Source organism: Kogia breviceps, chromosome 20, assembly GCF_026419965.1.
Source record: "Kogia breviceps isolate mKogBre1 chromosome 20, mKogBre1 haplotype 1, whole genome shotgun sequence".
Taxonomy (NCBI): domain Eukaryota; kingdom Metazoa; phylum Chordata; class Mammalia; order Artiodactyla; family Physeteridae; genus Kogia; species Kogia breviceps.
The window spans coordinates 12432906-12459580 of NC_081329.1; the positions used below are offsets into that span (position 1 = coordinate 12432906).

The 26675-nt window shown below is 43.2% G+C and overlaps 2 protein-coding genes across 4 annotated transcripts in view; one reads left to right on the forward strand and one right to left on the reverse strand.

The window, feature by feature from the left end:
* Positions 1-24964, forward strand: part of SNX25 (sorting nexin 25) — a 111202-nt gene extending 86238 nt beyond the window's left edge. Inside the window, exons 10-19 of one of the 2 annotated variants that reach the window (XM_059049333.2) lie at positions 1343-1507; positions 4392-4523; positions 7543-7683; positions 10297-10410; positions 14420-14584; positions 16269-16386; positions 20291-20357; positions 23130-23311; positions 23804-23904; positions 24397-24964. In XM_059049333.2, coding sequence (XP_058905316.1) covers positions 1343-1507; positions 4392-4523; positions 7543-7683; positions 10297-10410; positions 14420-14584; positions 16269-16386; positions 20291-20357; positions 23130-23311; positions 23804-23904; positions 24397-24477 — 1266 coding nt within the window. In that variant the 3' untranslated portion in view covers positions 24478-24964. The remainder of the gene's footprint in view (positions 1-1342; positions 1508-4391; positions 4524-7542; positions 7684-10296; positions 10411-14419; positions 14585-16268; positions 16387-20290; positions 20358-23129; positions 23312-23803; positions 23905-24396) is intronic. The other variant, XR_010838451.1, reaches the window with a different exon arrangement.
* LRP2BP (LRP2 binding protein) overlaps positions 9903-26675 on the reverse strand; it is a 55769-nt gene continuing 38996 nt past the window's right edge. For both annotated transcript variants that reach the window (XM_067022502.1, XM_059049377.2), the window contains 2 exons: positions 25570-25615; positions 9903-10188 (listed from right to left, as the gene is read on the reverse strand). The gene's annotated coding sequence lies outside the window, so the exon portion shown is untranslated. The remainder of the gene's footprint in view (positions 10189-25569; positions 25616-26675) is intronic.

The following is a 26675-nucleotide window of genomic DNA, read 5'->3' on the forward strand; positions in this document are numbered from 1 at the left end:
TTTGAAGACTACAATACCCTCAAATATACAGCCTTGTATATTATACGAAAAAGGCAGAATACCCTCTTGAATGTATACAAGAAGTAGGATGATATCATAATATATATACTCATGGACAAGGATTAGAAAGAATATACAAAAATGCTTGGTGTGCTGTGATTATTAATATTTTATTTTTCTTTGAAAAATTTCTTTTACTGTTTGTTACAATTAATAAAAATTAGAAGAAAAAGATCTGGAAGAAAGTTAAGGAGAAAATGAACCAGAAGACAGTTCTCAGCAGTTCTTTTCATGCTGTTGCTACTCGTGAATCTAATTACTGATATGCCATTTGTTGGTAATCTGTTCAGGTTTTTCCAGATTATGTAGTCCTTTATGAATCTTAAGTCACTTTCAATGCTAACCATTTTACTTGTAAAATAATCTCCCTATTGATTAGTAAAAATAAGGACTGAGCAAAGTGTATACTGAAAATACTTTCACTAGTGGGAATTTGGAAATTCTATGTTAATGTATTCATAGGTTCTGAAGATTAAGACATGCACATCTTTTTAAAAAAAAATTATTTATTTATTTATTATTTTTGGCTGTGTTGGGTCTTCGTTGCTGTGCGCAGGCTTTCTCTAGTTGCGGCGAGCGGGGGCTACTCTTCGTTGTGGTGCGGTGGCTTCTCTTGTTGCAGAGCACAGGCCCTAGAGCACAGGGGAGTTAGTAGATGCAGCGCATGGGCTCAGTAGTTGTGGCTCGCGGGCTCTAGAGCACAGGCTCAGTAGCGCACGGGCTTAGTTGCTCCGTGGCATGTGCGATCTTCCTGGACCAGGGCTTGAATCCGTGTCCCTTGCATTGGCAGGCGGATTCTCAACCACTGGGCCACCAGGGAAGCCTGGAAATTCTATTTTAAAGGGACACACATGAATTTTTCATAATATTCTTGGGAGCCCAAAAGGAAGCCAAGTCTGAGTGTTTTTTTGTCAAAGTTTTAGGCACAGAACATTTGGGTTGAGTTGGGAAGATAACTCAGCTGCCTTCCTTGTTCTGTGCAGGCTCCCTTGGGTACACCATTTGGGAAATAGTGGCGTGGCCTTTCGCTAGGCTATTAAATGTTTCTTTTTTTCACTGCAATTCCGAATGCCAGTCACTTTGATTCTAAATATTGATCCTTTGCTTTTTCACTTAGCTGAGAAAAAACAGTCTACTTCTAGGCTTTCTATCATGGATTCTTGGTGGAATCCAGTGCTTTGGAGCAGTGTATTGTAATGATTTAGAACCTATACTATAGGTAATACTTAGGGAATATTCCAACACTATAAGATATGGTGGTTCATGTGATGTTTTTCCCCAGGACCCGGGAGGTGAGGCTGGTGAGGAATCTGTGGATGAAGGCACCAGTCGGATTAATGAACAAACCAGTTTTGCTGTAAACAAACTACGAGAACTAAATGAGAAACTTGACTATAAGAGGCAAGCTCTAAATTCTATTCAAAATGCACCAAAACCTGACAAGAAGGTAACTCTTCTGCTTTCAAGGTTGTCTTTAAAAGTTTCCATTTTTCTAATTTGATAAATAGTAGTTTTCAGTTTATGTTGAGAAGTGTTTCTTTAAAAACAATTTCAACTCTAGGTTCCATTGGCTTTTTTTTTGTTTTTTTGTTTTTTTTTTGTTGTTTGTTTTTGTTTTTGCTTCTAGTATAGAATCAGCAAAGCATTTGTCTTTTATCTATTATGATTTGGGGTTCTTTCCCATCCTCAGCTGTAACTCTGTGTCTTTTGTCCGACTTGCCTACAGTGCCTTTGGGGAAGGGGCTGAGCTTCCCCTTGTGCCACAGTTGTTTCTGGAAGTGAGTTAACTCTGCAAGGACAATCTTAAAAATTTTTTTTCTTTTGAACACTGCAAGTACAACTTAGAGCACCTCACAGCATTATGCAAGAAATAGATTGTTTCGCTAGAAACCAACAGAATTTGAAAGTTAAAAAAGTGTAAACAGCATCTCACTCTCTGGCATTCCTCACACCCAAGGGGTGGTGTGGCTTTTTGTTCTGTGTTCATGCCTCTTTGGTCGAAAAAGGAGGTTTCTCTAATGTAGGAGTGGCTGGCGCTCTTTGCTTTCCCAAAGTGATCTTCTCTGGCACCTTCGGAATGTGCGTTCAGAAGCCCGAGTGATGAGTAAGTGCAGGAGGCTATGCTGGTCACCGTGAAGAATCAGTGGAACAGAGTCTAACACCTGCCTTGGGGAGCAAATGTGCTGACTGTGGAGCCGAACATTACAGCCCTTACTGATGATAAAATGCAGCATGTGCTTCCTGCAGGCTTTCTGAGGAGGGTCCTTGTGGGCTGCGTGTTTAGGAGAGTTGAACATGCAGCCATGAGGCAAAGTTGAGGCAAAGCTGCTGTCCTCAAACTACAGAGTTGCATAACCTTATAGGTTTTCTCATTAAAAGAGATCCAGGGGGACGGTGAGCATAGAATTTTATTTGAATTATTTATTTTAAAAAATTTTAGCCAACTATACATAACAATAAAATTTACCATGTGTACAATTCACTGGCATTAAGTATATTCACACTGTTATTATAACCAGCACCACCATCCATATCCAGAATTCCTTTTCATATTGCAAAACTGAAACTCTATACCCAGTAAACAGTAATTCCCCATCCCCTTACCCCCAGTCTCTGGCAACCACCATTCTCCCTTTGCCTCTTATGAATTTAACTACTCTAAGTACCTCCTGTGAGTAGAATCATTCAGTGTTTGTCCTTTTGTGACTGGTTTGTTTCCCTTATCATAATATACTCAAGATTCATCCATATGGTAGCATGTGTCATAATTTCATTCCTTTTTAAGGCTAATGTTCAATTGCATGTATATACAACATTTTGTTTATTCATTTATCCATTGATGGACACTTGCTTTGTCTCCACATTTTGGCTATGGTAAGAAATGCTGCCTTGAACATGGATGTACAAATATCTTAAGACCCTGCTTTCACTTCTTTGGGGTATTGCTGGGTCATATGGTAGTTCTGTTTTAATTGTTTAGGAATCTCTGTATTGTTTTCCATAGTGACTGCACCATTTTACCTTCTCACCAGCAGCACATAAGGGTTCCAGTTTCTCGGTATCCTTACCGGCACTTGTTACTTGTTGTTTTTTGATAGCATTTGTTCTGATGGGTGTGAGGTGGTGGTATCTCATTGTGGTTTTGATTTGCATTTCCCTAATGATTAGTAATGTTGAGCATCTTTTTATGTGCTTTTTGGCTATTTATCTGTTTTCTCTGGAGAAATGTCTATTCAAGTACGTTGCCCATTTTTGAATCAGGTTGTGTTTTGTTGTTGAGTTTTAGGAGTTCTCTATATATTCTGGATATTAGCCGCCTATCAAATAAGTGATTTGCAAATATTTTCTCCCATTCTGTGAGTTGCCTTTTTACTGTGTTGATAGTGTTCTTTGCACAAAAGTTTTAAAAATTTGTGAAGTCCAGTTTGCCTATATTTTCTCTTGTTGCCTGTGCCTTTGGTGTCATAGCCAAGAAATCATTGCCAATCATGTCAGGAAACTCCTCCATGTTTTCTTCTAAGAATTTTATAGTTTTAGCCTTATAAGTAGGTCTTTGATCTATTTTGAGTTAACCTTTGTATATGGTGTTATGTAAGGGCCCAACTCCATTGTTTTGCATGTGGTGATGATCCAGTTTTCTCAACACCATTTGTGGAAAAGACTGTCCTTTCCCACTTATGGTCTTGGCACCCTTGTTGAAAATCATTTGATCATATGTGCAAGGGTTTATTTCTTGGCTGTCTATTCTATTCCATTGGTATATGTCTGTCTTTATGCCAATAGCATACCATTTTGATTAGAGTAGCTTTGCAGTAAATTTTGAAATCAGAAAGTGTAAGTCCTTCAACTTCATGGTTCTTCTTCAAGATTGTTTTGGCTATTCAGTTTCCCTTGAGATTCCACATGAATTTTAGGATGGATTTTTCTATTTGTGCAAAAACATCATTGGAATTTTGATAGAGATTGTGTTGAAACTGTGGATTGCTTTGGGTAGCATTGAGTCTTAGCAATATTTAGTCTTCCAATCCATGAACAAGACATGGGATGTCTTTCCATTTATTTATGTCTCCTTTTATTTCTTTTATCAGTGTTTTGTAGTTTTCATCATAGAAGTCTCTCACCTCCTTGCTTAAGTTCATTCCTAAGTATTTTATTATTTTTTATGCTATTGTAAATGGAATTGTTTTCTTAATTTCCTTTTTGAATTATTCATTGCTGGTGTATAGAAACACAGCTGATTTTTGTGTGTTGGTTTTGTATCCTTCTACTTTGCTGAATTGCATAGCATTTTCGATGGTTTCATAACTCCCAGGATGTTTTTCCTGTGGCAGATTGTTTCTAAGTTGAAGGAGGAAATAATTCTAATAGAGAAAGAACGCACAGAACTTCAGCTGCACATGGCAAGAACAGATTGGTGGTGTGAGAACCTCGGTATGTGGAAAGCCTCCATCACCAGTGGAGAGGTAGGTTTGTCTGCTTTTCTTCCCAGTTTATTAGGTATTTATTTCCAAAGTTTTAAGTTTGACTTTATCAGACAAGATTTTTTCCAAATAATTAAGGTTGGGAATAGAAAACTTATATTCATTCTTCTAGACTACATTGGTCTTGCCTTCCTCACCCCGTATTTTCACTCTGGTTCATAAGCTGTTACTGGGTTGCCTGGTGTAGATCTGATCTCCTTCCATTTCAAACAGAAAGTTGTCCTGTTCATTGGAATCATAAGCAACTTTCAGATAGGAGCAATTAATGTCCTTGAATTACCAATTTACTTTTCCACTGAGGGTTGAAATAAAATGGAAAGCACTGCTTGAAATTTGGAGATGAAAAATTTTAAATGTGTTTCTGATTGATCCGTCCTGCCTACTTCAGTGGCTCAAATGTCAATAGCTCTCAGATCTTTAATAATGAATATTTTTTCCCCTGAAGTAGAAAATATTTTGCTATTCTCTGAGGGATATGAGATAAGAGTTTTCAGAATGCACTGTATCCCTTTTCTTTTGTCTGTAAAAATAATTTCATTTAAAGGAAAGATATTTCTGTGCATTTATATTGTTAGTGTTGACAACTTCTTCCTTCCCTCCTGCCCGACTGTCGAAACCTGGAGATGAAGGTCAGGTCCAGCGTACCTAGAGATGATGTTACTAAGTGAAGTAAGTCAGACAGAGAAAGACAAATATCATATGATGTCACCCATATGTAGAATCTAATTTTAAAAAATGATATAAATTAACTTATTTACAAAAGAAAGACTCACAGATTTCTAAAAGAAACTTATGGTTACTGAAGTGGAAACATGGCGGTGGGGCGGGGATAAAATAGGAGTTTGGGATGAACACACACACACACTACTATATATGTAAGACAGATAACCAACAAGGACCTACTGTAGAGCACAGGGAACTCTACTCAATATTCTGTAATAATCTATATGGGAAAAGAATCTGAAAAAGAATGAATATATGTATAACTGAATCACTTTGCTGTACACCTGAAACTAACACAACATTGTAAATCAACTCTACTCCAATAAAATTAATTAAAAAAAAAAAAAAGAAAGTCCGGTCCACCTTATAGCACACAAATGACAAGATCCTGAGTAAGTCATTGTGACTGTTTGGCCCCATCATTGCCTCAAATGGCTGGTCAAATACTCAGCTCCTGAGATTTGCAAGGGCCCATCTGCCCAACTTATGTGTCCATCCCAGCTTTTCCCGTCAACTCAGTGGCCTCACACTCTTACCAGGGGAAGGGCTTAGAATTCACAATCTTAAATTCCCTTGTAGTTTAGGCAGCAAAACCACGCATGTTCTCCAGGAGCCAGCCTGAAAGCACACGTATTATGTGAGATCTTACCAGGCGCCCTTAGTGCATCTTTGGTGCTTGTTGAGCCTCCCTTTACGGTGAGCTGCAGGGCCAGATACCTTTCTTGAGGGGAGGGGAGGGCAGTGTGGAGGGAAGGTTGCGCAGAGCCTGGAACGCTTGGTCACCGCAAACGGAGTTGCCTCTGGGATGGACATCTAGGAAGAGGGGCTCAGGGGATGTGATGTCAAAAGGTAACAGAGGAGGCCCCTGGAGGGCAGAGAACACATTCTGTCACCTTCTCACCTTTGCCTAGAGCTGCCTCTGACATTTCACAGTTTATTATAACTATCTAGGCAAATAGGCAAATACTGAGGGAGGGAGGAGAGGAGGGAAAAACCCTCACAAGGCCCTTTGCCCTGGTGATCAGTTATCACTCAGGAGCTTGCCGCGACCTGAAAAGATAATGGAAACGGACCCAGAGGGGCCACCTGACTGCCGAGAGCTCACGAAGCAGCCCCGAGCGGGAACGTGTGGAGGATGTGTTTACCTCACGCCAGCCTCCCTGGAGCTCCGAGACGGGCTGAGCCGCTGTGAGCTGTGTGTTCGCCTCCCGCTCCCGCCCTCACAGAAGGACGGTGATCCTTGCTGGTGGCGCTCAGCCGGTGCTCAGCAAGTTCGCTGTCTCCTTCCCTTGCCTCTCTGTTGATTCTTCGTCTCTAACTTCGGTTCATGACACTAATTCAAGCTTAGATTCAATGTATTTTCTTTTTGTTTTTTCTCTTATCCATTTACATTAAGAGCAATGGTGGCTATTCTGAATTATGATAGGGTATGTGTGTGTTTAAGAATTATCTTAAGTTGGGAGGTAGGGGAAATTAGGTCTCCCAATGTGAAATTTCTCGAAAATGGAAATCACAGTTTGTGGAATCCTGTATTAAACTGGGGAAACCCTCATCCTTCTCTGAGAGAGGTTTTGGTCTCTCACACCTGTTCGCTTCCTGTTAATTTGCTTTTTCAAGGAAACCCAGTTAGGATGTTAAGTCTGCCGTGTTAGTTTTCTTTTGCTACACAGCAAATTACCACACATTTTATGGCTCAAAACATCACCCATTTATTAGCTCACAATGCTGTAGGTTGAAAGTCCAGCACGTCTGACTGTGTTCTCTGCATCGTAAGGCTGAAATCAGGTTGTTGGCCAGACTGAGTTCTTGTCTGGAGAATCTGGGGAAAATCCACTTCCAGGTCCATTCAGGTCATTGGCAGGATTCGGTTCCTGGTGGTTGTGGGACTGAGGACTCTGGTCTTTTGCCATCAGCACGATGTTGCTCTCAGTTCCTGGCAACACTCCCAGACCCTTTCCGCAGGGCCCTCTCCATCTTTACAGTGGCACAGCATGTCAGATCTTTCTCGCGCTTCCTCTGATTCCCCTTCTGGTACTCGCCGGAGAAATCCCTCTGCTTTGAAAGGGCCCATGTGGTTAGGGTTAGGCGCTAGTTTAAGGTTGGTTGTCCAGGTAACATACCCTAACTGCCAGAATAGAACCCGTCATTTCCAAGTCCTGGGGACTATGTGGGCCATACATACCAGGGAGAGGGAGATCCTGGGGGGCACTTAAGTGTCTTGCCTGCCGTACCGCTCACCATGCTTTTCGTTGCTGTTGTGTTTGTCTGTTTTTCCAAGGTTACAGAAGAGAATGGTGAACAAATGCCCTGTTACTTTGTCATGGTAAGCTTACAAGAAGTTGGAGGAGTCGAAACTAAGAACTGGACGGTCCCCAGAAGGCTCAGTGAGTTTCAGAATTTACACCGGAAACTTAGTGAGGTATGAATTCTTGTGAACACAGATTTAGAATAACTGAAGAAGAGATTTAAGAGCTCATTTCAAGTTTTACACACAAAGAAACTGATTCATCTTTCTCCTTTGCTGTTGATACTGGCAAAGTGGCATTTTCAGCTTTTTGACGTTTAGAAATTTACTCGAAGATGAACCGCCTAGTCTAGTCTAAATCCTTCAGGATAGAGAATCGATCTCACTGCTCCACTGGGGGTAGTGAGATCAGTTCTGGGTTGCAGCAGTAGAAAGAGGATAGACTATATTGCATTTCGTCACAGAAAGGAATGGAATCAGTAGAGTGCGGTGGTTGAGAGCACAGACTCTGCAGCCAGGCTGCTCGAGGTTGGATCCTCGCTTTACTGTTTACCAGCCTGGGACCTGGACCTGTCACTCTGCATCTCTTTATTCCTCTTTTTCCTTATCAGCAGAATACAGATAATAATAGTGCCTTCCTTGCCTCTCTCACAGAGCTGTTGTAAGAGTGAAGGGAACAAGCGTGTACAGAGCATTTAGAAGAATGTGCCGCACATAGTCAACATTATTTGTTTTTATTAGTAGTAGTTACAGTAGTAGTAGTAACGAGCATTGTTTCATGGTACTTTTGCTTCGGTTTTATGGGTGTCTATATTATAAGTATGGGTGTGTATATTATAAGTATAGGTGTGTATATTGCATATATGGATGTGTATATGTCTGGGTGTGTGTATTGTATGTCTGGGTGTGTATAAGTATGGGTGTGTATATTGCATATATGGATGTGTATATTGCGTGTATGGATATGTGTATTGCATGTATGGATGTGTATATGTTTGGGTGTGTGTATTGTTATGTCTAGGTGTGTGTATTATACAATATATGGATGCATGTATCTGCATGTGCATTGTGGGTTGCAATGTGGTGTGTATTTCCTACTGTGGATTTTAGTTTAAAATGTTTGAAAGCTACTAATCTAGGTCAGTTCTTCTATTTGATGGATGAGGGAACGTGATCCCAGAGAGTTTAACTGACTCGTCGTAGGATGTATACATAATGGCCAAACCAGGACTAGAATCCGGGTTGTCTTAGTTTCCTTTCATGATTTTCCCATTTTTCTCAGGAGTTGCATCTTCTCTAACTCTCCATCTACTGGAGCTAATTGCCCTTTACTCCAGCAATTAAAGGGTTCTTCAGTTGTGTCTACCTTCATTTAAGTCCATTTTTCTCTTACTTAGAATGAACTGATGCTGGTAAAACCCTACGGTCACCTCTCAGACCCTTCTTTTGCAAAGGAAATATGTTTGTTTCCTTTCACCTTTTCTTCTAGGGTGATTTTTTAAAAACATTTTTAATCAGTAATTTCTATCAAAGACAATTGCTCTGAAGCATTAGAGGAAACAAGCCTTATAAAATTTCACATCTGTCCTTTTGTCTCATTATCTTTCTTCCTCTGTGGCATGATTCCTGGGTTCTTCTCTCACCTTTGGTATTTCCTATTGTGTGAGTTTTTTTCTTTTCTTTTCTTACTTATCTTTTTTTTTTTTTTTTTCGGTACGCGGGCCTCTCACTGCTGTGTCCTCTCCCCTTGTGGAGCACAGGCTCTGGACGCGCAGGCTCAGCGGCCATGGCTCACGGGCCCAGCCGCTCTGCGGCACGTGGGATCTTCCCGGACCGGGGCACGAACCCGTGTCCCCTGTATCGGCAGGCGGACTCCCAACCACTGCGCCACCAGGGAAGCCCTGGAGTTTTCATTTTTTGAAAGAACGCTTCCTGTTGACAGCTGTGATAGGTCCCTGTCGGGGCTGCTGTGACCCTGACAACAGCAGGAGGGAAGGCCGTTGCAGGCAGACTCTGCTCGCGTACTTTTCGGCACCAGTGATCTAGTCAGCGTATTCCAGTGGCCCCGGGGCCCCAGTGAAGAGGCAGCGTCTGGAGCCTTTGGAGCCCACTGTCCTGGCGTCTGAGGGCCAGACGGCGGAGTCCTGCGGGCACTGGCACTGAGACCAGACTTTGTGGTCAGATGGACGTGGGTTTCAGTCCTGATCCTCAGTCGTCTCAAATGTAAAATGCGGGTGGCTCAGAGCTGTTACACACACCAGGCCTCTAGCACAGTGTCCGGCAGAATGCAGGATTGAATCCACAACGGGAAGTTAATTATCTGTTAACATCTTTTATTATTAATATATTTACATTCTGCAGTTTGCCCTTGAAAGGCAGTAATAAAGCTACAACCTGAGTTATTCTTTCTTTCCATGGTCTTCTTTTGTCAACCTTGATAACTGTTTACAGAGATGTTGTAAACAAACACATTCTAAGAGAAAAGTTCTTGCTGGGAGCCACGTGTCCATACCCCACACACTGTGCTCTGTGCCTGTGGTGCAGACCCACCTTCCCAGCCCAGGCGTTTGTAAGTCCGGGGATGGGCGTTAGCTTTTCTCGTCACATGTCCTGTTCCTCCGGATTCCTTGAGCCTGGTTAGAACTGGTACGTTTTCAAGGCCTTCAGTCTCAGAGGAACCTAGTATAGGAAGAGGATACTCAGTTTGTTCTTATTAAAAATCTAAAAATTTTTTAAAGATTTAAATGTAATTTCAATATACTAACATTTATTTTTTTTCCCTCACAGTGTTTCCCTTCTTTAAAAAAAGTCCAGTTGCCTTCTCTTAGCAAGCTGCCTTTCAAATCTGTAGATCAAAAGTTTATGGAAAAGTCAAAGAATCAATTAAATAAGTTTTTACAGGTAAGCAAACTTTCTGGATATGGGAGGAAAATTAGTTATTTGGGGGTTATTGGGAGTTGAACTGTCATCATACTCAGAGTTTGCCTGTTTGCTCCCTGTTCTCACAGGTCAGGACAGATCCTCAGAATATCTTTGGTTTTGGGTTCTGGGTGGGGTTTTTTTGGTGATATATATATATATATGTATATGTGTGTATATATATGTATACTCTACAGACAAAACGCAGATACCATGTGTACGGTTTTCTCCAGTTTCACAAACTGGACACACCCTCATAACTAGCACCTAGTCCCAGAGACGGCGTGTCACCAGTCGCCCAGCGTCACCACAGGTAACTGTGGTCCCGACTCACGACCACGTGGTTACAGCTGGTTTTGAACTTCACATGAGTGGAGTCACAGGGCGTGGACCCCCTTCACTCAGGATCGTGGGCCTGAGGTCCTCCCATAGGGCTGTTTCAGTTGCAGACCGTTCTTTGATTTCATTTTTGTTCTCGTTTTCATCGTTGAATGGGCTTCTCCCGGCGTGAACCCCCTGCAGTCTGTCGGTGCTCTTGTTGATGGGCGTTGTGAGGATTTCCAGGTGGAGGCTGTTACTAAGCACCAGTGCTTGTCTTTTGGTGAACAGCTGCTGGGGAATCCCTAGGCATCTGGGTTTTTCAGTTTTTCTGAGTGGTCGTAGCGGTTTGTACACTCTCACCAGCGGCACGTGGGCTTCTGTTCACTCCACGCTGGACGGTTTCTTTTGCGACGTTAAAGTTGTGTCTGCTCTTCTGTCGTGTTGCCTGTCTTTTCCGTATCGCTTTGCAGGAGTTTCGTGTGTGTTTTGGATGTGTATTTCTTGTCAGAGCATATGTGCTGTGGCTGTCTTCTTTCTGTGGGTTGCCTTTTCAGTCCCTTAATGAGCATAAGTTCTCAATTTTAATTTAGTCCAATTTATCCATTTTTTTTTCCTTTTGTGGTGAATGCCTTTTGTGTTATGGAGAAATCCTTGCCTACTACAAGGTTCTAAAGATAGTCTCCTTATTTCCTCTAAACGTATAACTGGTTTCTTTCACTCTATCTTTAGAGCGTAAGACCGGACAAAGGTATGCTGTCTCCAGTAGCAAACCGCTATTTATTTTTTCCTTAGCTGGGGCCTCTGTATTCAGGGTATAGTTAAGTTGCTCACACCATGGCCCCCAAAGCCCGTATAGTTCTCGGGGGGCATGGACCTTTGCCTTGTGAAACACTTTTTGCCAATGCAGTAGTAGCTAGAAGTCCTGAGACTTAATAACGGATGTTGCCAAATTCTTAGTAAAGGTTATGTTATATTCAGTTGGATCAGGGTGTGAATCATAGTTAAAGTAGGTACATTTTAGCTAGAGTTCCCTTGCAAGTGTTTCTAACTATTTTTCTCTCATATATTCATCTCTCTCTAAATATATATTTTTTATAAATATATAAATGTGTGTGTGTATATATATGTATATGTGTATATTTCCCTCAGGAAATAAAATAATTGCACCTTTGGAAAACTTTCTGAGTTTAATTATGGCAGAACTGGGATAGAGAATCATTAATGTTTAAATGCTATTACAGGAGGGAATTTAAAACTGAAATATTACCATCTCGTTGCTGATTCAGAACATCTAGGAAATATTAAACCCACTCAAGAAGTGTACTTGATTAAATTGTTCAGATGAGCTAAAGGTCTTGTTTGTGAAATGAATATGTATTATTCAAAATCCAAGCTTGTGAAGCCCCACGTGTGTAGCTCTGGGATCTTGCAGATGATGCTTCTGTTTCCTTCCAGCCTCTGCTGTTGGGGGAGGGAGGGTCTCGGGTTGTTCGGCGCTTCCAGCCCTTCAGCTGCCTTTCCGGTTGTGCTGCAGAGACCGGGGTGCCCCATGCGCTTTGGGGGATGCGGGGAGGGGGTCACTCGTGCCCCTGTTGGGTTGCTGGTGATGGAAATGGTTAGTGATTCCTGCCCTGGTGCCAAGAGAAGCATGTGCTCTGTGCTGCCGGTAGGTGGCGTGGGCGAGGCTGGGGGCGGGGACCATCTGCCTGAAGAGGTGCAAGGGGCATCTCAAGGGGCCGTTTGTCTTTCGATCGAGAGGACTGTAAGTCAGAAAGTAATGGTTTAAATTGCTTTTCATTTCCTCAAAGACTTTATGTGGAAGTGCTCACTATTTAATAAATTTAGGTAGATTACACAGCAGACTGAAGTTTCAAAATGTGATCCCACCAGCTGCAAACAGGAAAAGCAAGGTACAAAAGGTTTAGTCTGAAAGGCAGATATTATTAGGTCCACAGGACCTTCCAGAAAAGAGGGTTCCATTGAGTGTATGTTTGTGTGAGTATTTATATACGACACATGGTTCCCTTCGAGGTGTGCTGATAATAGATAATAATCTAGCCAGTCGTCCCTCACACACAGGCCGTTACGCTAGCCGTCCCCGCTGCAGCACGGTACCCACTTCTGGGTGTGCATGTGCTGTTCGCTCTTCCTGGAATGTTTTACTCTCCTCCTCTTGCACTGACTAGTCCCCTTAGAGGCTCCACCTGTGTAGAACAACGCGCTCTAAGCCTTTGCGGGGAAGGAGTGGGGATTAGGATTATATTCTCAGTTTAAAGATGTGATAAAGTCCCAATTATCCCTTGCCCCATAGACATAATAATCTTTGAGAACATTTCCAACGTCTCATACATGTTCAATTTGGTTATTTTCCTCCATGATAGAACATAACTTAGTCCAAAGACTTGTCATCCTTAATGATTTCCTTATTTATGTTGATTGCATTATTTGAGACTTACCATTGGTTATCATTTCCTGCTATTTGATAAAAGAGTGTTGGAGTGGAGGTCAGCTCAAGGAAATCAAGGTGGGAGGAGACTATCTCACTCCCCCTCATCCACCCTCACGTGCACCTGAGCATTTAATGCTCTACCAAAGGAATAAAGGCTCGGGGCTCTGCCCGGGAAGGCAGTAGTGACCCCAGCTGCCTGTCCCCTAAATCCCCTTGCCCACGTCTGAGGCGGAACCTCCGTCTTCAGGCCAGTCTTCCGCAGGACCCAGGAAGCTGACAAGCCCTGGAATGCGGGGAGGTGCCCCGGGAGCCCCGTCCCCAGTGCTGTGCTGTCGGGCACACTCGGAGGTGCTCTTCTAGGAGGGCCACGGGGTTTCTCAGATTTCAGACTTTGTCTGAACAAATACAATGTGAACATCATGGACCAAATCCTCTGGGACCAGAATGTGACCTGTTCTCCCAGCAGAGAGGGTTCTGCCATCAGAACCCCAGTGTTCCAGCCGCCCAGGGGGGTTACATCATCCATGGGGCAGGATTTCTCATTGGTTCATTTATTCCCAAACCCTGTATCTGTGAGTACCAGACATTTACACGTTCTTGTGGTCACACTGTTAATTTTCCTGTCTTACCAGTAGCACTTGCTTTGTACGTAAACTTGATGCATGTTCTCCTTTCCTTTCAACTAAGGCCAGAGAAGTACAGAGAACTTGAGCAAATTTCCAGTTTACAGGCCAATAAAAAGTTATAAAATTATGTAAACATACGCTGCCTGTGGAAGGTGGAGCACAGGGACCAAAAACCCACTGCCTGGCAGGCAGTTACCACCATGTGACAACCCAAAGCTCTTTCTTCAGCTGATGTACAAAGTCCGCACGTAGCCATGAAAGGGTTGGGTGGGGTCCTTGTGTAGTGTGCGAAAAACACAGATGACTTTCAAAGGCGGCAGCCCCTGGACGTGCAGGCGGTTTGCACAGCGAGACTTCACGTCGCCCTGAGCCACGATCAGGGCGCTCCGGTTAACACACAGAGTGCTGTTTGCCGTCAAGCTCGGTGAGAACTCATCTAATATATTTTATTTCAGGAGGAAAGGGAAGTGGTTTTAGGTTCGGAATTACGATGAAAGTAACTTTCCCGGGACAGTCAACTCTTTGCCTTCACTCCTGGTGGCTCCCAGCTCACAGGCGAACCACGCAGGAGGAATTAATCCTCTTTCTCCCACAGAATCTGCTTTCAGATGAAAGACTGTGCCAGAGTGAAGCACTTTATGCCTTTTTGAGCCCTTCTCCTGACTACCTCAAGGTTATTGACGTGCAGGGGAAAAAATCCACTTTTTCATTATCCTCATTTCTGGAAAGACTCCCTCGCGACTTCTTCTCCCATCAGGAGGTGAGCTGTCTGAAGGTTTTATGTTTTTGAAGCGTATTTAAGCAAACATGTTCTGGAAGGCTGTTTGATGTGGAAGGCCTGCTACAAACGGGCAGAAAGCAACCACCTCGAGTTACCATTGCTGTCGTATCTGGGGACGGGGTTGCTAACAAGGTAGGGGAGTTGCATATGGGTGGGGGTCCTGTGGGAGGCCCTCGATGGGCGGGGGCCGTCTTTGTGGAGGAGCTGGAGCTAACAGTGAGGTTCAGGAGAGGAGGGTGTGTTTGGGGAACAGTCAGCAGGTCTTTGGAGCGGGGGAGGCCTCGGGAGTGTGCGCTGAAGGAAATGAGGCCAAGAGTGGAGGAGAGGCAAGGCCGCGCCGGGCTGAGGCGTGGAGGCTTTATCTCAGGGAACGGAAAGCCGCGTCACGTCCTGAAGCAGGACGGACCTCGCGGTGACGTGGGTGGGTGAAGGAGTGAATAGAGAGAGACGGCAGACATTTGCCTTCTCATACCTGGCCCTCATACTTGGCTGAGGCCTGCGGCCCCTCGTTTGGCTCTCCAACAAGTTGCACGAGACCTTCTCCGAAACGTGGCGTCTCAGTGCAATGCCAGACGCCACCGCCTCTTCACCAGAATTGGTTTAATGAGCTCGGACAGGAGGAGGTAAACATGGAGAGGCGCGTCTGCTTTACGGCGTCCTGAGCTAGAGCAGAGCCCGCGAACCACAGGGGTCCACACGCCCGCCTGCCGCCCCCCGGGCATCTCCCCGCCTCTTTCCTGCACGCCACACGGGTCACGTCTGGCCGTACTTGGCCTCTCCCCTCCGTCACCTCCCATTTACCCCTGAACCTCTCGGGATTCACCCTGTGGCCCAGTCACTCCGGGAAGCTGCTCTCTGAAGGAGGAAGGCCGGTGGCCGACCAGCAGCTCCTCCAGCCTCTGCAGCATCCGATGTTGCTGGACTTGGAGTGAAGCCGCGAAGTGGGGCTACCCCTCCGGCCTCTGTGGCTTCCCGCGCCCCAAAGCCCCGTCGTCAGGCGCCGCCCGCTCCCGCAGCTTCCGCTGTGCCCCGCACGCATCCGAGTGAGCTCCCCCAGCTGCCCCTGCGCTGCCTCACGCCTGCGCCCCTCTTGCAGCTCGTCACCCCGCTCGGCCACCTCCCCGCAGAGCTACGGGCCTCTCAGAGTGGGACCCACGCCACACTCGTTGGCACTAGCCCGGTGCCTGGCATAAATGAGTTTTCAACTGAAGTCTGCTGATACGCAGATCAAGAAGTGAGACTAGCTGAAGTACAGAACAAAAGCTTGAATCAGAGCTTTAAAAATGACTACTTTAAATTATACATGTCTTTAAAAAAACAGTGAATTTAAAATGTTTCAAGTTAAAAAGCCTTCCTTTTAAAACTCAAAACGGTTAGAAAGCTGTTTTGTTATCTACGAATTCACTCCTCATTAATACAGTGACAGAGGCTTTTCAAAATTATTTTAGACCTTGAATAAGGCTTTAGGATCAAGCTGTGTCCTGAGTTGAGATACACTTTGGCCTCTTTGTGAAAATGCATAGGTTTCTGCATGTAGGGAAGTTGAAGGATTGTGTGAGGTTGAACTATAAGTGCATCATTCGGAAGTGACACTGGGAGAAGGAGAACGTATCACCTTCCTTGGATGAGTGACCTGCTTCCTGTGACTTTACTGCTCCCCCAGGAGGAGGCAGGGGAGGACAGTGACCTGTCAGATTATGGTGATGACGTGGATGGAAGGAAAGACTCCTTGGCTGAACCATGTTTCATGCTGATTGGGGAGATTTTTGAACTTCGAGGAAGTAAGCTTCTTTATTACTATTCAGTGGTGTTTGCTGGTTAAGTGGTTACATACGCAGGCACGCACGCGCGCACACACACACACACACACACACACACACACACAATATCCCTTTGTTCCTGAATCAGACATGTATTTATATTCATTCAGCAAATACTTTTTACAGGCCAACCAGACACCAAGGTAGGATCTGAGGACACAAACTTAGGACAGATGTCCCTGTACTCATGGCACTTAGGGTCCTGCTTTGCCCTGCACCATGTTCCTCTGTATATAGAAAGCTGGAATGCTTTGAATTTCTTTTTATGTGACTTAGCATAGCCTCGTTGCTTCATCGCCAAAAATTAATTTTGCATAGCAGAGGAAGAGCCCTGTTGTTAAAGGTGAGTGTGTGGCCAGAGACGCAGGGATGGCCAAGCCTGCTGTTGGCCTCCTTTCCTCCCTAGAGGAGTGGTCATCCGTGCAGGCGTGGGGGAATTTTGTCCCCAGGGGACATTGGCATGTCTGGAAACATTTTTGGCTGTCACAGCTCGTGGGAGGGTGCCACTGGCATCTTGTGGGTGGAGGCCAGGGATGCCGCTAAGCATCCTCCAGTGCACAGGACAGCCCCACAGCAAAGAGTTATCCTGTCCCAGATGACAGCAGTGCCAAGTTGAGAAATCCTACCCTAATAGTTCCTGAGGGAGATGTACTTAGAAGAAACAAGAGCAAAAAGAGGATCAAAATACTCTTTTGTTAAGACCTGCACAAGTGCCTCTCTCCCGAAGCCGTACCGGGGTGAAAGGTCAAACGGTACTTCTTGGCTTTAGTCTCGAGTCCTGAATAGGACTCTCTGCCCACCCTCACCTTCCACAGTCCCCAACCTGTAAATCGCGACGCCAGCATGCTCGGTCACGCCTGGAGCCTCGAGTCCTAGCTAGAGGTGTGCCAGGTGCCTAAAGGCACAGCTGAGCGCCTAGCAGAGGAAGAGCACGAGAGGAGCAGGGCTTCGCAAGGCACAGCAGTGCTCCAACCGGCAGCACGTTGCTCGGAGAACGTGCTGGGCTCTGCGCACTTGGGGCAGAGAAGGTGGGCTGGGAGTTGGTCCTATACAGGAAGCTGGCTGTGCATTACTTCTTATTTATATATCCCTTAACATGTTGCTTAAAGAATTCTTTGCAGATGAAGAAACTTCAAGTGCCGTTATAGGCTTGAGCGCGTCTTTTATGTCTTTTAATCCTTGGTATCTTCGCAACGATTGATCCATAGTAGGTGATCAATGAAAATGCTTGGGTGGATGGATGGATGGATGGATGATTGAATGAATGAATTAGGCAAGAAAATTTTCAGTGCTGGGATTGTTTTGGTCATTGAACTTTTTCTTCCTCTAAGCCAAATCTTAAAAATCAGCAAACACTTTGGGAGCTTATGTTTTAGATATAGCTCCATAGGGGAAACAAAAATATCTCAGAGGTAGATTCTTCCTTCAGTGAATTTACAACATAATGGTTTCAAAAATGTAATTCACATTAAGCAATAGACACAAATTCTAAACTCCAGGCAGAGACGTATATATAAGCATGTTCATTTGAGCATAATTACAGTAAGGAAAAACTGGAACTAAGCTAAATTCAGAAATGGGTGATAGTTAAATTAAGAAATATCCACATGATGGAATATCGTCCAAGTATTAAGGATCCTTTCAAATGAAAAAGCTATAGCTGGTCCGTATTTTTGACACTTTAAGCTGTATGCTGCCGCTGTTTAACTTGGTTCAGTATAGGCACAAAAAACAGTTCTCCCCCCACCCTGAGGTCTGGCTCCTTCTCAGTGAAGTCTGCCCATTAAATCCAGACTCCTCCCCGTCTCCCATGGGGTCGATAAGAAAGAGGACGCACCGTCTTAGCCTTTGGTCAGCGTGTTCTCTGTGACACAAAGAGCTTGAGGAGCCTGGTGGACGTGTCAGGCAGTCAGGGCAGGAGTAGGGCTCAAAGTCCTCTCTGTGGTGTGCATTTCCTCCCTCATATGCCTGCTCAGAATATTTGGTTTTGCTAGTGACTTTCCAGAGGGGAATAAACAGAACATCATTGATAATGAGATGTGATATATTTGCCCTCAGCAAAATCCTGGTGTTGCTGTAGCTGCCTCCATGGCTTTGAACGAATGAGTCCTTGGAAAGAATAGTGGGGCTCCTCTGTGTTGGAGTGGGGACTAGGGAAGCGTAGGAAAATGTTGTAGAGTCTGGCATCAGTGATGGGAGAGAATCTGTAGCAGAGCCGTTTTTGGTTCCTGCTCTAGTTCAGTTTATGAAAATGGACCAGAAGCACAGCTGTTTTAAACACTTAGAACCACTCACTCGGCCGCCAGGCATTCTTCCTGGAGTTGCTCATGTCCTCAGACCCTCTGGGTATGAGCTGCCTCTCTGCTGCCTTAGAAAGGTGGACCGAAGTTCTCACCCCGACAGACCCACTCCTCCCAGCCTGAACGCCAGCCTCAGATGGGCACGTCTGCAGTGCACTCTGAATTCCATCAGACACTTAGGGCACTTTTGAGGCATGGTCCTGACTCCAGGACGTGACTCTCACTGGAAGGATTAACACCACTGCACCTGGACACTTAGATCCTTTTTTTTTTTTTTGCGGTACACGGGCCTCTCACTGTTGTGGCCTCTCCCTTTGCGGAGCACAGGCTCCGGATGCGCAGGCTCAGCGGCCACGGCTCACGGGCCCAGCCGCTCCGCGGCACGTGGGATCTTCCCGGACCGGGGCACGAACCCGCGTCCCCTGCATTAGCAGGCAGACTCTCAACCACTGCGCCACCAGGGAAGCCCAGATCCATTTTTAAAGTGAGAAATGACTTGAGAATGTATTAAAGTCTAGTGCCAAGTCTGTGTTAGTTGTTGATTTCTGTTTGTGTGCCTTCCCTTGTACAGAGGTGTTTGCGACTTTATTTTTATTCATTCATTTATTTATTTGGTGCCGGAGCCCTGAATTCTTGGCTCCATCATAGCCAAGTCATGTGTCACTAGCTGAACATTGCAGTGGATGGAAGTGAATATATAAACGGAATATTTGGTTTCAATTCCAATTTGCAGACCAAAAATATCCTCACAGCATTTCTTTGCCTTCTTTTGGTTTATATTCATATTCTACACTTATAACAATGTGTCTCCTAATCTAATGCTAATAGTAAAAGTTTAGATATGTAGGACCCTTCACAAAACTCTCTCACACAAAGTATTGCCACGACTCTCCAGCAAAACGCAAGTATATGCTCACAGTGTCCTTTTCCGGAGAGGACACTGAGGCTCGGAGAAGGTGATGGTGGCCGCCTGCTCCGGGCGGTGGCGCAGGAGCCGTGAGTCCATCGCTCACTCGGAATCCTGGGCTTCCCAGCCCCCCGTCTTCCCCCACGGGCATAAAATATATAAACATGCATGATCTACAAACTACTATTCAAAAGGGAGCAGTTAGACCCATCAATTTGTTAATATTTCAAAATATTTGTCAACATCTGACTACAGATGCTTCTCGTTCACAGCCATGTATTAGAACATTGGGTTCAACAAGCCAGGCACACATCTAAAAGGAATTGCACTGTCTGCTAGTGGAAAACAGACGTCAGTAGGGGGACACATGAAGTTTTAGTTCCACTTGCTAGCTCAGCTGTTGTTAGGCATTGAAAAGCTGTAGGAAGTCTTAAGTTTCCTCTCATCAGTTGCTAAGTAGAAGATGAAAGCTTATTCATTAGAGTATTCCTGGGCAGAAGTTTGCTAACCTAGATCCAAATTCTGTGGATATCAAAGCCCCTGACTTAGTGTCCAGACTTGGATTCAGTGACGTGGTTAAGATTTATGCTTTGTGCTGCTATGAAAATGTCACGATCGTGATAGCCTGTGGTAATGCTTTTCCTCATTTATATTTTAGTGTTTAAATGGGTGAGAAGAACATTAATTGCTCTCGTTCAGGTCACTTTCGGAAGAACCATCAACAAGTGAGTTGCACGAATGTAATGTTTGAATTCATGCCCTAGTCTTTGCCTTAATAGTCCAGTTACATCCCCAACTCAAGGTTTTTTTTGTTTCTCTTACTTTTTATTTCTGATATGATTCTAAGATTGGATAGGGGGGCAGATTTCTACAAGACTCTCTCCCCCAGAATGCACGGTGCACCCGATAATAGAAGCTTGGGCTGGCTCTGGCAGGCTGGTTGACGGGGGTCAGAAGATTGTTCTGGAAAGTTCTCTGTTGACTGTGATGACTAGTTTTAATATCTTGGGTACAGCGTTTTTATGTCACATGATGGGGATCAGTTTAAGGCTTAGACTCTGAGCCAAAATGAAAGTAGGATGAGCATTGCATGGCAGGTATTTATTTGAAGGGAAATGCAAACCATATATTTTTTTTAGAGTTGGGGTGATATTAAAATAGTAATTCCTCTTGTTAGTTGATAGCTAAGTATCCATGAGGGGTGTGTGTACCCTATAACACTATTATAAGCCATATGTGTATTCTGAATTGTATCACATTACCCATATCCCTAAGGGTTATACTCTATGCCCAGTACCCAATGCTTACGAGGCTGTAGCATTATGACTTCCCCACACAAAAACTGGGAGTCAACTGCTAAAACTAAGGGGAAAAAAATCAGTTATTTTTGTACAGCAAAATATGTTTTAAGATGAAATTGTCAGATTTTTCCAAGTGAAAGATTAATTTAGTTGTCAGGTGTATGTTAAGGTTAACATTATAGTTTTATCCCATAAATCTTATAAATTTTGGGGGGGAAACATAATAAAGATATTATATTTTTATTCAGTTGCAAATAGAATATATTTTCCTTGTGGTCATAAACCAAAATTTACTTCTGTTTATTTCTAAGATTTTTTTTTAAAATGGTGGTAGTGGCTTGTTTAGTTGACTCTTAGTATCGTGGGCTTTTAAGCAGAAAAATGCCCTGTTTAACTTACCATTTCAGTCTGAGGCAAACCTCTTAACCTTAGTACTGACAGGCCTTGGATAAAGAAGTTTTCAAAATGGCCCTATTTTTCTCAGAACTCCAGACTTGCTAATTTCTTTTCTTTTTTCAGTTTCAGAAAATCATGCATACATTCCCTGCTCCTATTTATGATGCTGGCTCTTAAGTTTAAGATGAGCAGCTGTGGTTTCAGAGTGGTGAATACATTAGGCGGTTCTTTACACTGTGCTGGGGGAGGGGCACCACGTAGGGAATTTTCAGGCTGTGGGTTTCAGTGGGCTTTTTATCAGGTAGAGAAATTACGGAGCACCTGGCCTTGTGCTGTTTTGCCTCAGGCAGACGAGGAGACATCATAAAACGAAGTAGCAGCACGATATGTGCCTCTTGCCTTGTACCAACTGTAATTTCACATCCCAGAATTGCTGCAAAGGCTTCCTCCAGTTTTGGCTAATACAAAGTCAGACCTAAATTGATAGAACATGCTTAGGTGATGGCCTTTGGTAAAAGTCACTCACCTAATCTTAAGTCGCAAACTGAAATTTTCCTTCTTCATTTCTTCATGCAGTGCTGGTGAGTAACCCAAAGACGGCAGGCAAAGCAAGCTGTGTTTTTATGTAGATTTTACTTAGGCAGGCAGGTCAGCAGGTTCTCAAAGCCAAAGTCCCATTGAATTAATAAAATTACTTCGTTTGATCTAGATATGAATTGCACAGTTTTAAGTAGTATTGGCAAGTATCTTAGGAGACGTGCAGTTACAAACAGGATTACCACGGTTCTGACTCAGTGGAATTTAGACTTCGTTGGTGACTCGTTACTGCGTGCAAAGTGCTGGGCTTGAAACAACTATTTCAGATACTATTTTCTGAAAACCTCACATTGTCCCTTTAAAAATCTGGTTGGGAAGTCAGATTCTTAAAGGGCTTTTGATTTATTATTCGTGAATTAAGTTTGAAAGTTCAGGTCCTTCTTGCACTAATAGTCCAAGGTGACCCTGCTCCCATTTTCTGCAGAGAGGCTTCCCCTCCCACCCTCAGCGCCGCGCCTGGCTCTGTGGCTGTGCTGCCGCCCTCTGCAGCCGTCCTGCGGTTCGCTGGAATTTGATGAAGTAGGGTTTATGGAAGACCTGGGTAACCAGATAAAAGCCACTTATTTACAACCGTGCAGGTCAGGGTCTGCCCGATTTTCACTCCTGTGGGAAGGTGACGAGGCTGGAGAGCGGTGTATCTTTTCACGGTTCCCCCTTGTGGTGAAAGCGGGGTGTCTTTTCCCCCTTTGCCTCGTGAGCATGTGAGATGTTTCCCGGGCCGGACAACTCTGCCCAGCGTGCTCGGCCGTGGCCGCCCCAGCGGACGGCTCGTGAAGAAGCCTGGTTCTCCCCAGGGCTACCAGAGCTCAGGGAGCTCCTCACAGCCTTTAAAACGGATTGATGTTTTCAGTTCATACCACTTCGTGGAGAAATTAGTATGTTAAGTACCGTGCACAGTTAAGAGTAGCTGCAAGCTTCAAAGAAGTCAGTCTCCTCTCAGTTCTTGCTTTTCCAGATTGAAAGACACCGTGCGGCAAACATTTAGAGAATTCGGTACCAGTGAAAATGTGAGCTCCAGGAAAGAATGGCTATCAGTGTTACCAAAATAAAAAAACCCACAACTTTCCGAGTCACAGTGTAAAAATCCAATTCCTAGTTTATTCATCAAACGCTTATCTTAACCTACCCATTGATAAATGCCTTGTGAGAATAGAGATTAAGATTTTTAAAAACCTCATCCAAGAAATATTTTGCTCTTGAAAGACAAATCCGGGACGCAGTGGACTGGGCTCTCAGCGAGCAAATGGTGGTCTACTACATCGGCGCTCTCCGGGATGCTTTGTGGCCCGGTGGGAATTTGGCGCCTCCGAACACAACCCCAAGTAAAGAACAAAGCCAGGAAACAAAGCGGAGAGCACGGCAGAAGCTGCTTGAAAACATTCCAGGTGAGGCCTGGGCTCTGACCCTGAAAGTCAGATGAAAAGGGAGTGTTTGATGGCCCTTCTCCTTTTTCACTCAGGAAACATTATTTACAGTGAAAAAAGTGATCATACTTTTTCCTGTTAAATCATGTCTTGTCTCTTGCTAAAAAATTATACTGAGAATCCCAATAAGAACAGTACTGGTTATAATTTAACTAGAAAAACGTTTTAGAACAGATAATAAAATTTTATGCTTTAAAAACCCTGTTAAAGTACCCTATTTTGAGAGCTCAGTTTTTAACTGGGGATCCGCATATTAAAATTATAGTTTGTATAAATGCCTTATTGAAAAATTCTAAATTTTCTCCTTAAACATTGGAAAGAGCTGATCACTCATGTTCCTCGCGTCTCCGTGCCTTTATGTGCTGTGTGTGCATATGTCGTAGCCCCTCACTGAAGGTCCATGCAGGGTGCACTTTATCAATAGCAGCATGGAATATAAACTTAATTTTTCAGATATGCTTCAGAGCCTTGTTGGACAGCAAAATGCCCGTCATGGCATAATAAAAATATTCAACGCACTGCAAGAAACGAGAGCCAATAAGCATCTGTTATATGTGAGTAACTTAAAGCCTCCCAAAGGATTCACTGTTTCTTCAGTTCTACATTTCTGTTCATATACGGGGGTAGATTTTAACTCTTTATACGCTTAATCATTCTTATTGCTTGTAACTCTGAATCCATTTTCTCTGCTTCATTTTTGTTCAGTTTGGTTAAAAAAAATACCCCCTGTGGGTGCGGCATCCCCCTCCTTGCCTGCTGGTTGTTTCTCTCAACTTGTGCTGTAACATTTCTGCCTGAGTGCTTGGCTTTCTTCTTTCAGCAAAGCAGACTGTTTCCCAGTAGTCTGATATTACTGTTGATGGTTAACGGACCTTGAAATAAATCAGTCTGATGCTAAACGGAGTTTATAGAACACTGATTCCTTTTGAGAGTAACTTCTTCACTGAGCCTCATCTCAGACTTAAAATTAGACTTTTGTCTTAGATGTAGATAGTTGAGTAAACCCTTAGAGAAAAAGACTTTTTTTTTTTTCTTTCTTGGTTCAGGTGCTGATGGAACTGCTGCTAATTGAATTGTGTCCTGAGCTGAGAACTCATTTAGATGAACTTAAAGCTTGTCAGGTTTGAGACTACACACATAAACCACCAGAGAAATGTCTGTAATAATAGACATGAAACATTTTCCTCTTTTCCACAGAGGGCTTGACTGAGAACCATACCCATCTTTTAGTTACCTCCCTCTAGTTTTATGTGAATTAAGCAGAATTGGGGGAGAAACTTGATGCTGTATATCAGGCAACAGAAAAAAACACTTGTTAATTATTTTTATTTTAATATAAATCCTTTAAAGGTCAACATACTGATTGAAATATAAGTGTTAATATGTGATAAGGACCTAGGAAATATTTTAAATATTTATGAAGTTTTGTTTTAAAAAAGTTTTAAATGAAGAATTATGAATGTTGTACAGTTAATTTCCTCACTGAGGATTCTGAACATTCCTATATTCATGTGTATTGAATATTGTTGTGCAATGCTTTGTGTGAAGTTATTGTGAAAATTTTATTGTCTTTATTTTTACCAAAGATTTCCCATAGTTTGAAGCATCTGAAGCAATAAAATACAAAAATGAATCATAGCGCTCTGATGTGTTTAAGATGCTTATATCTCAAAAAAAGTTGAAACACTTAGGGCAGTTCAGATATTTATCAAGTGCCTTTTCTGTAGAAAACACTGCACATGTAAGTACTTACGCAAGGAAGTGTAAAGTTTGTTGGCTTTCTCCAGACACAGAATGTGAAAAATATGATTCTTAATGTGAATGAGAAGAGCCAAAATTGGTGCTTGAAGTGCTGTATTAGGGAGGTGGGATGGGTGGGCAGGAATGAGATGGGGAAACCAAGAGGAGGGAAGTTACTTCAGGCTGTTCAGGACTTGCTTTGTCATCAAGTCTTGGGGACTAGTAGGGGCATTAGGAGAAATCCAGGGTACAGATGTTGCTTTGTTTTTAGTAGTGGGACCATGGACAAGTCACTTAATTTTCCTGGGTTTTACCACTTATTATGCAGTGATAATGAAACACTTTCCCCTTTCTAACCCCCAAGAATATTGAAAGCAAACCAATTAAGCAGAAATTCAGTTTGAAATCCATGAAAGAAACATACTATGTATATATATATATATTAAAGTGGTATTAATTAGATCATTGTTAGATCATACCTGCTGAGTTCCTGATGTGCCAAGTTCTTGATATGAAACATAAGTGCTGAAAGACAAATGATTAAAAATTAGTAAAGCAAATTTTATCTTTGATATTCTTTTAGCTACAGCTCTTTGACCCTTATTTCAAACCAAGATATTTGATACTTTCGAAAAAATTCAAAGTTGGCTATTTATATGGATAAGAATTATCCTTCATAGGGATGTAGAAAAGACATTCAGAGAAGAGAAGCAGTGTGAAGTCACCAGGCCCCAGGAACTCACAGCAGTTACTAGAAGTGACCATCTTCTGCATAATTAAACCATGGCTGTTATGACTCCTCAATCCTTAAGAAGTCATCTTTTTCATAAGTTATCAACTATAAGGACTCTTACAGAAGTTTTGATTTTTGTTTTTGAAAAAAGTTAATGACCTTGAAGCTTCACCTCACTTAAAGGGTGACTCCAATCATAGGTCAAGGTGTGCACCATGGTTGGGAGTAGTGGTAGTTTGCAGGGGCTCACCTGTGCCAGGTATGGCAGCTTTATGGTAACTAGAGTAAACTGGAATTTTAAATTCTGTGTTGGGTTCACTTAGGACACTTAAGCACAGCATATTACCAAATATGACACGTCAAATTCCTACCTTTAGGATTTCTCAAACCGTGTTTTAATGGCAGTTAAAGTGGCCTTCACTTTGGGGATGTAGAGCGAGCTATGAAAAGTGCTATTACAGTCCCCATACACTGCTTTATTACATTTCTATTTTAAGATTCTTAAAGGCTTAAGGAACTGGATTGAGTGTGGAGAAGAGAATACCGTTGGGAATTTGGATCTTCGAACCACCGAAGGAATGTTCTGTGGATGGTATTAAGAAAACAAGAGCAAAAGCAAGTGGGCTTGTCTCGTAGAACGATTTACGTTAGGTTTTATGAAATCTTTTAGTGGGCTAGAGACATGGAGATGTTGTTACTGGGGAAGAAGAGAGAGTCTTCAGAGATTTTTAAAAGCAAAGGACTGGTTTTCAGGGATGATTTAAGTTTCTACTCTAAACTTAAATTTAAAGGAGAAGTATATGGCCTATGTTTGTCTTTAGATACAGGGAAGAAATTTCAACAAAGTGAAGT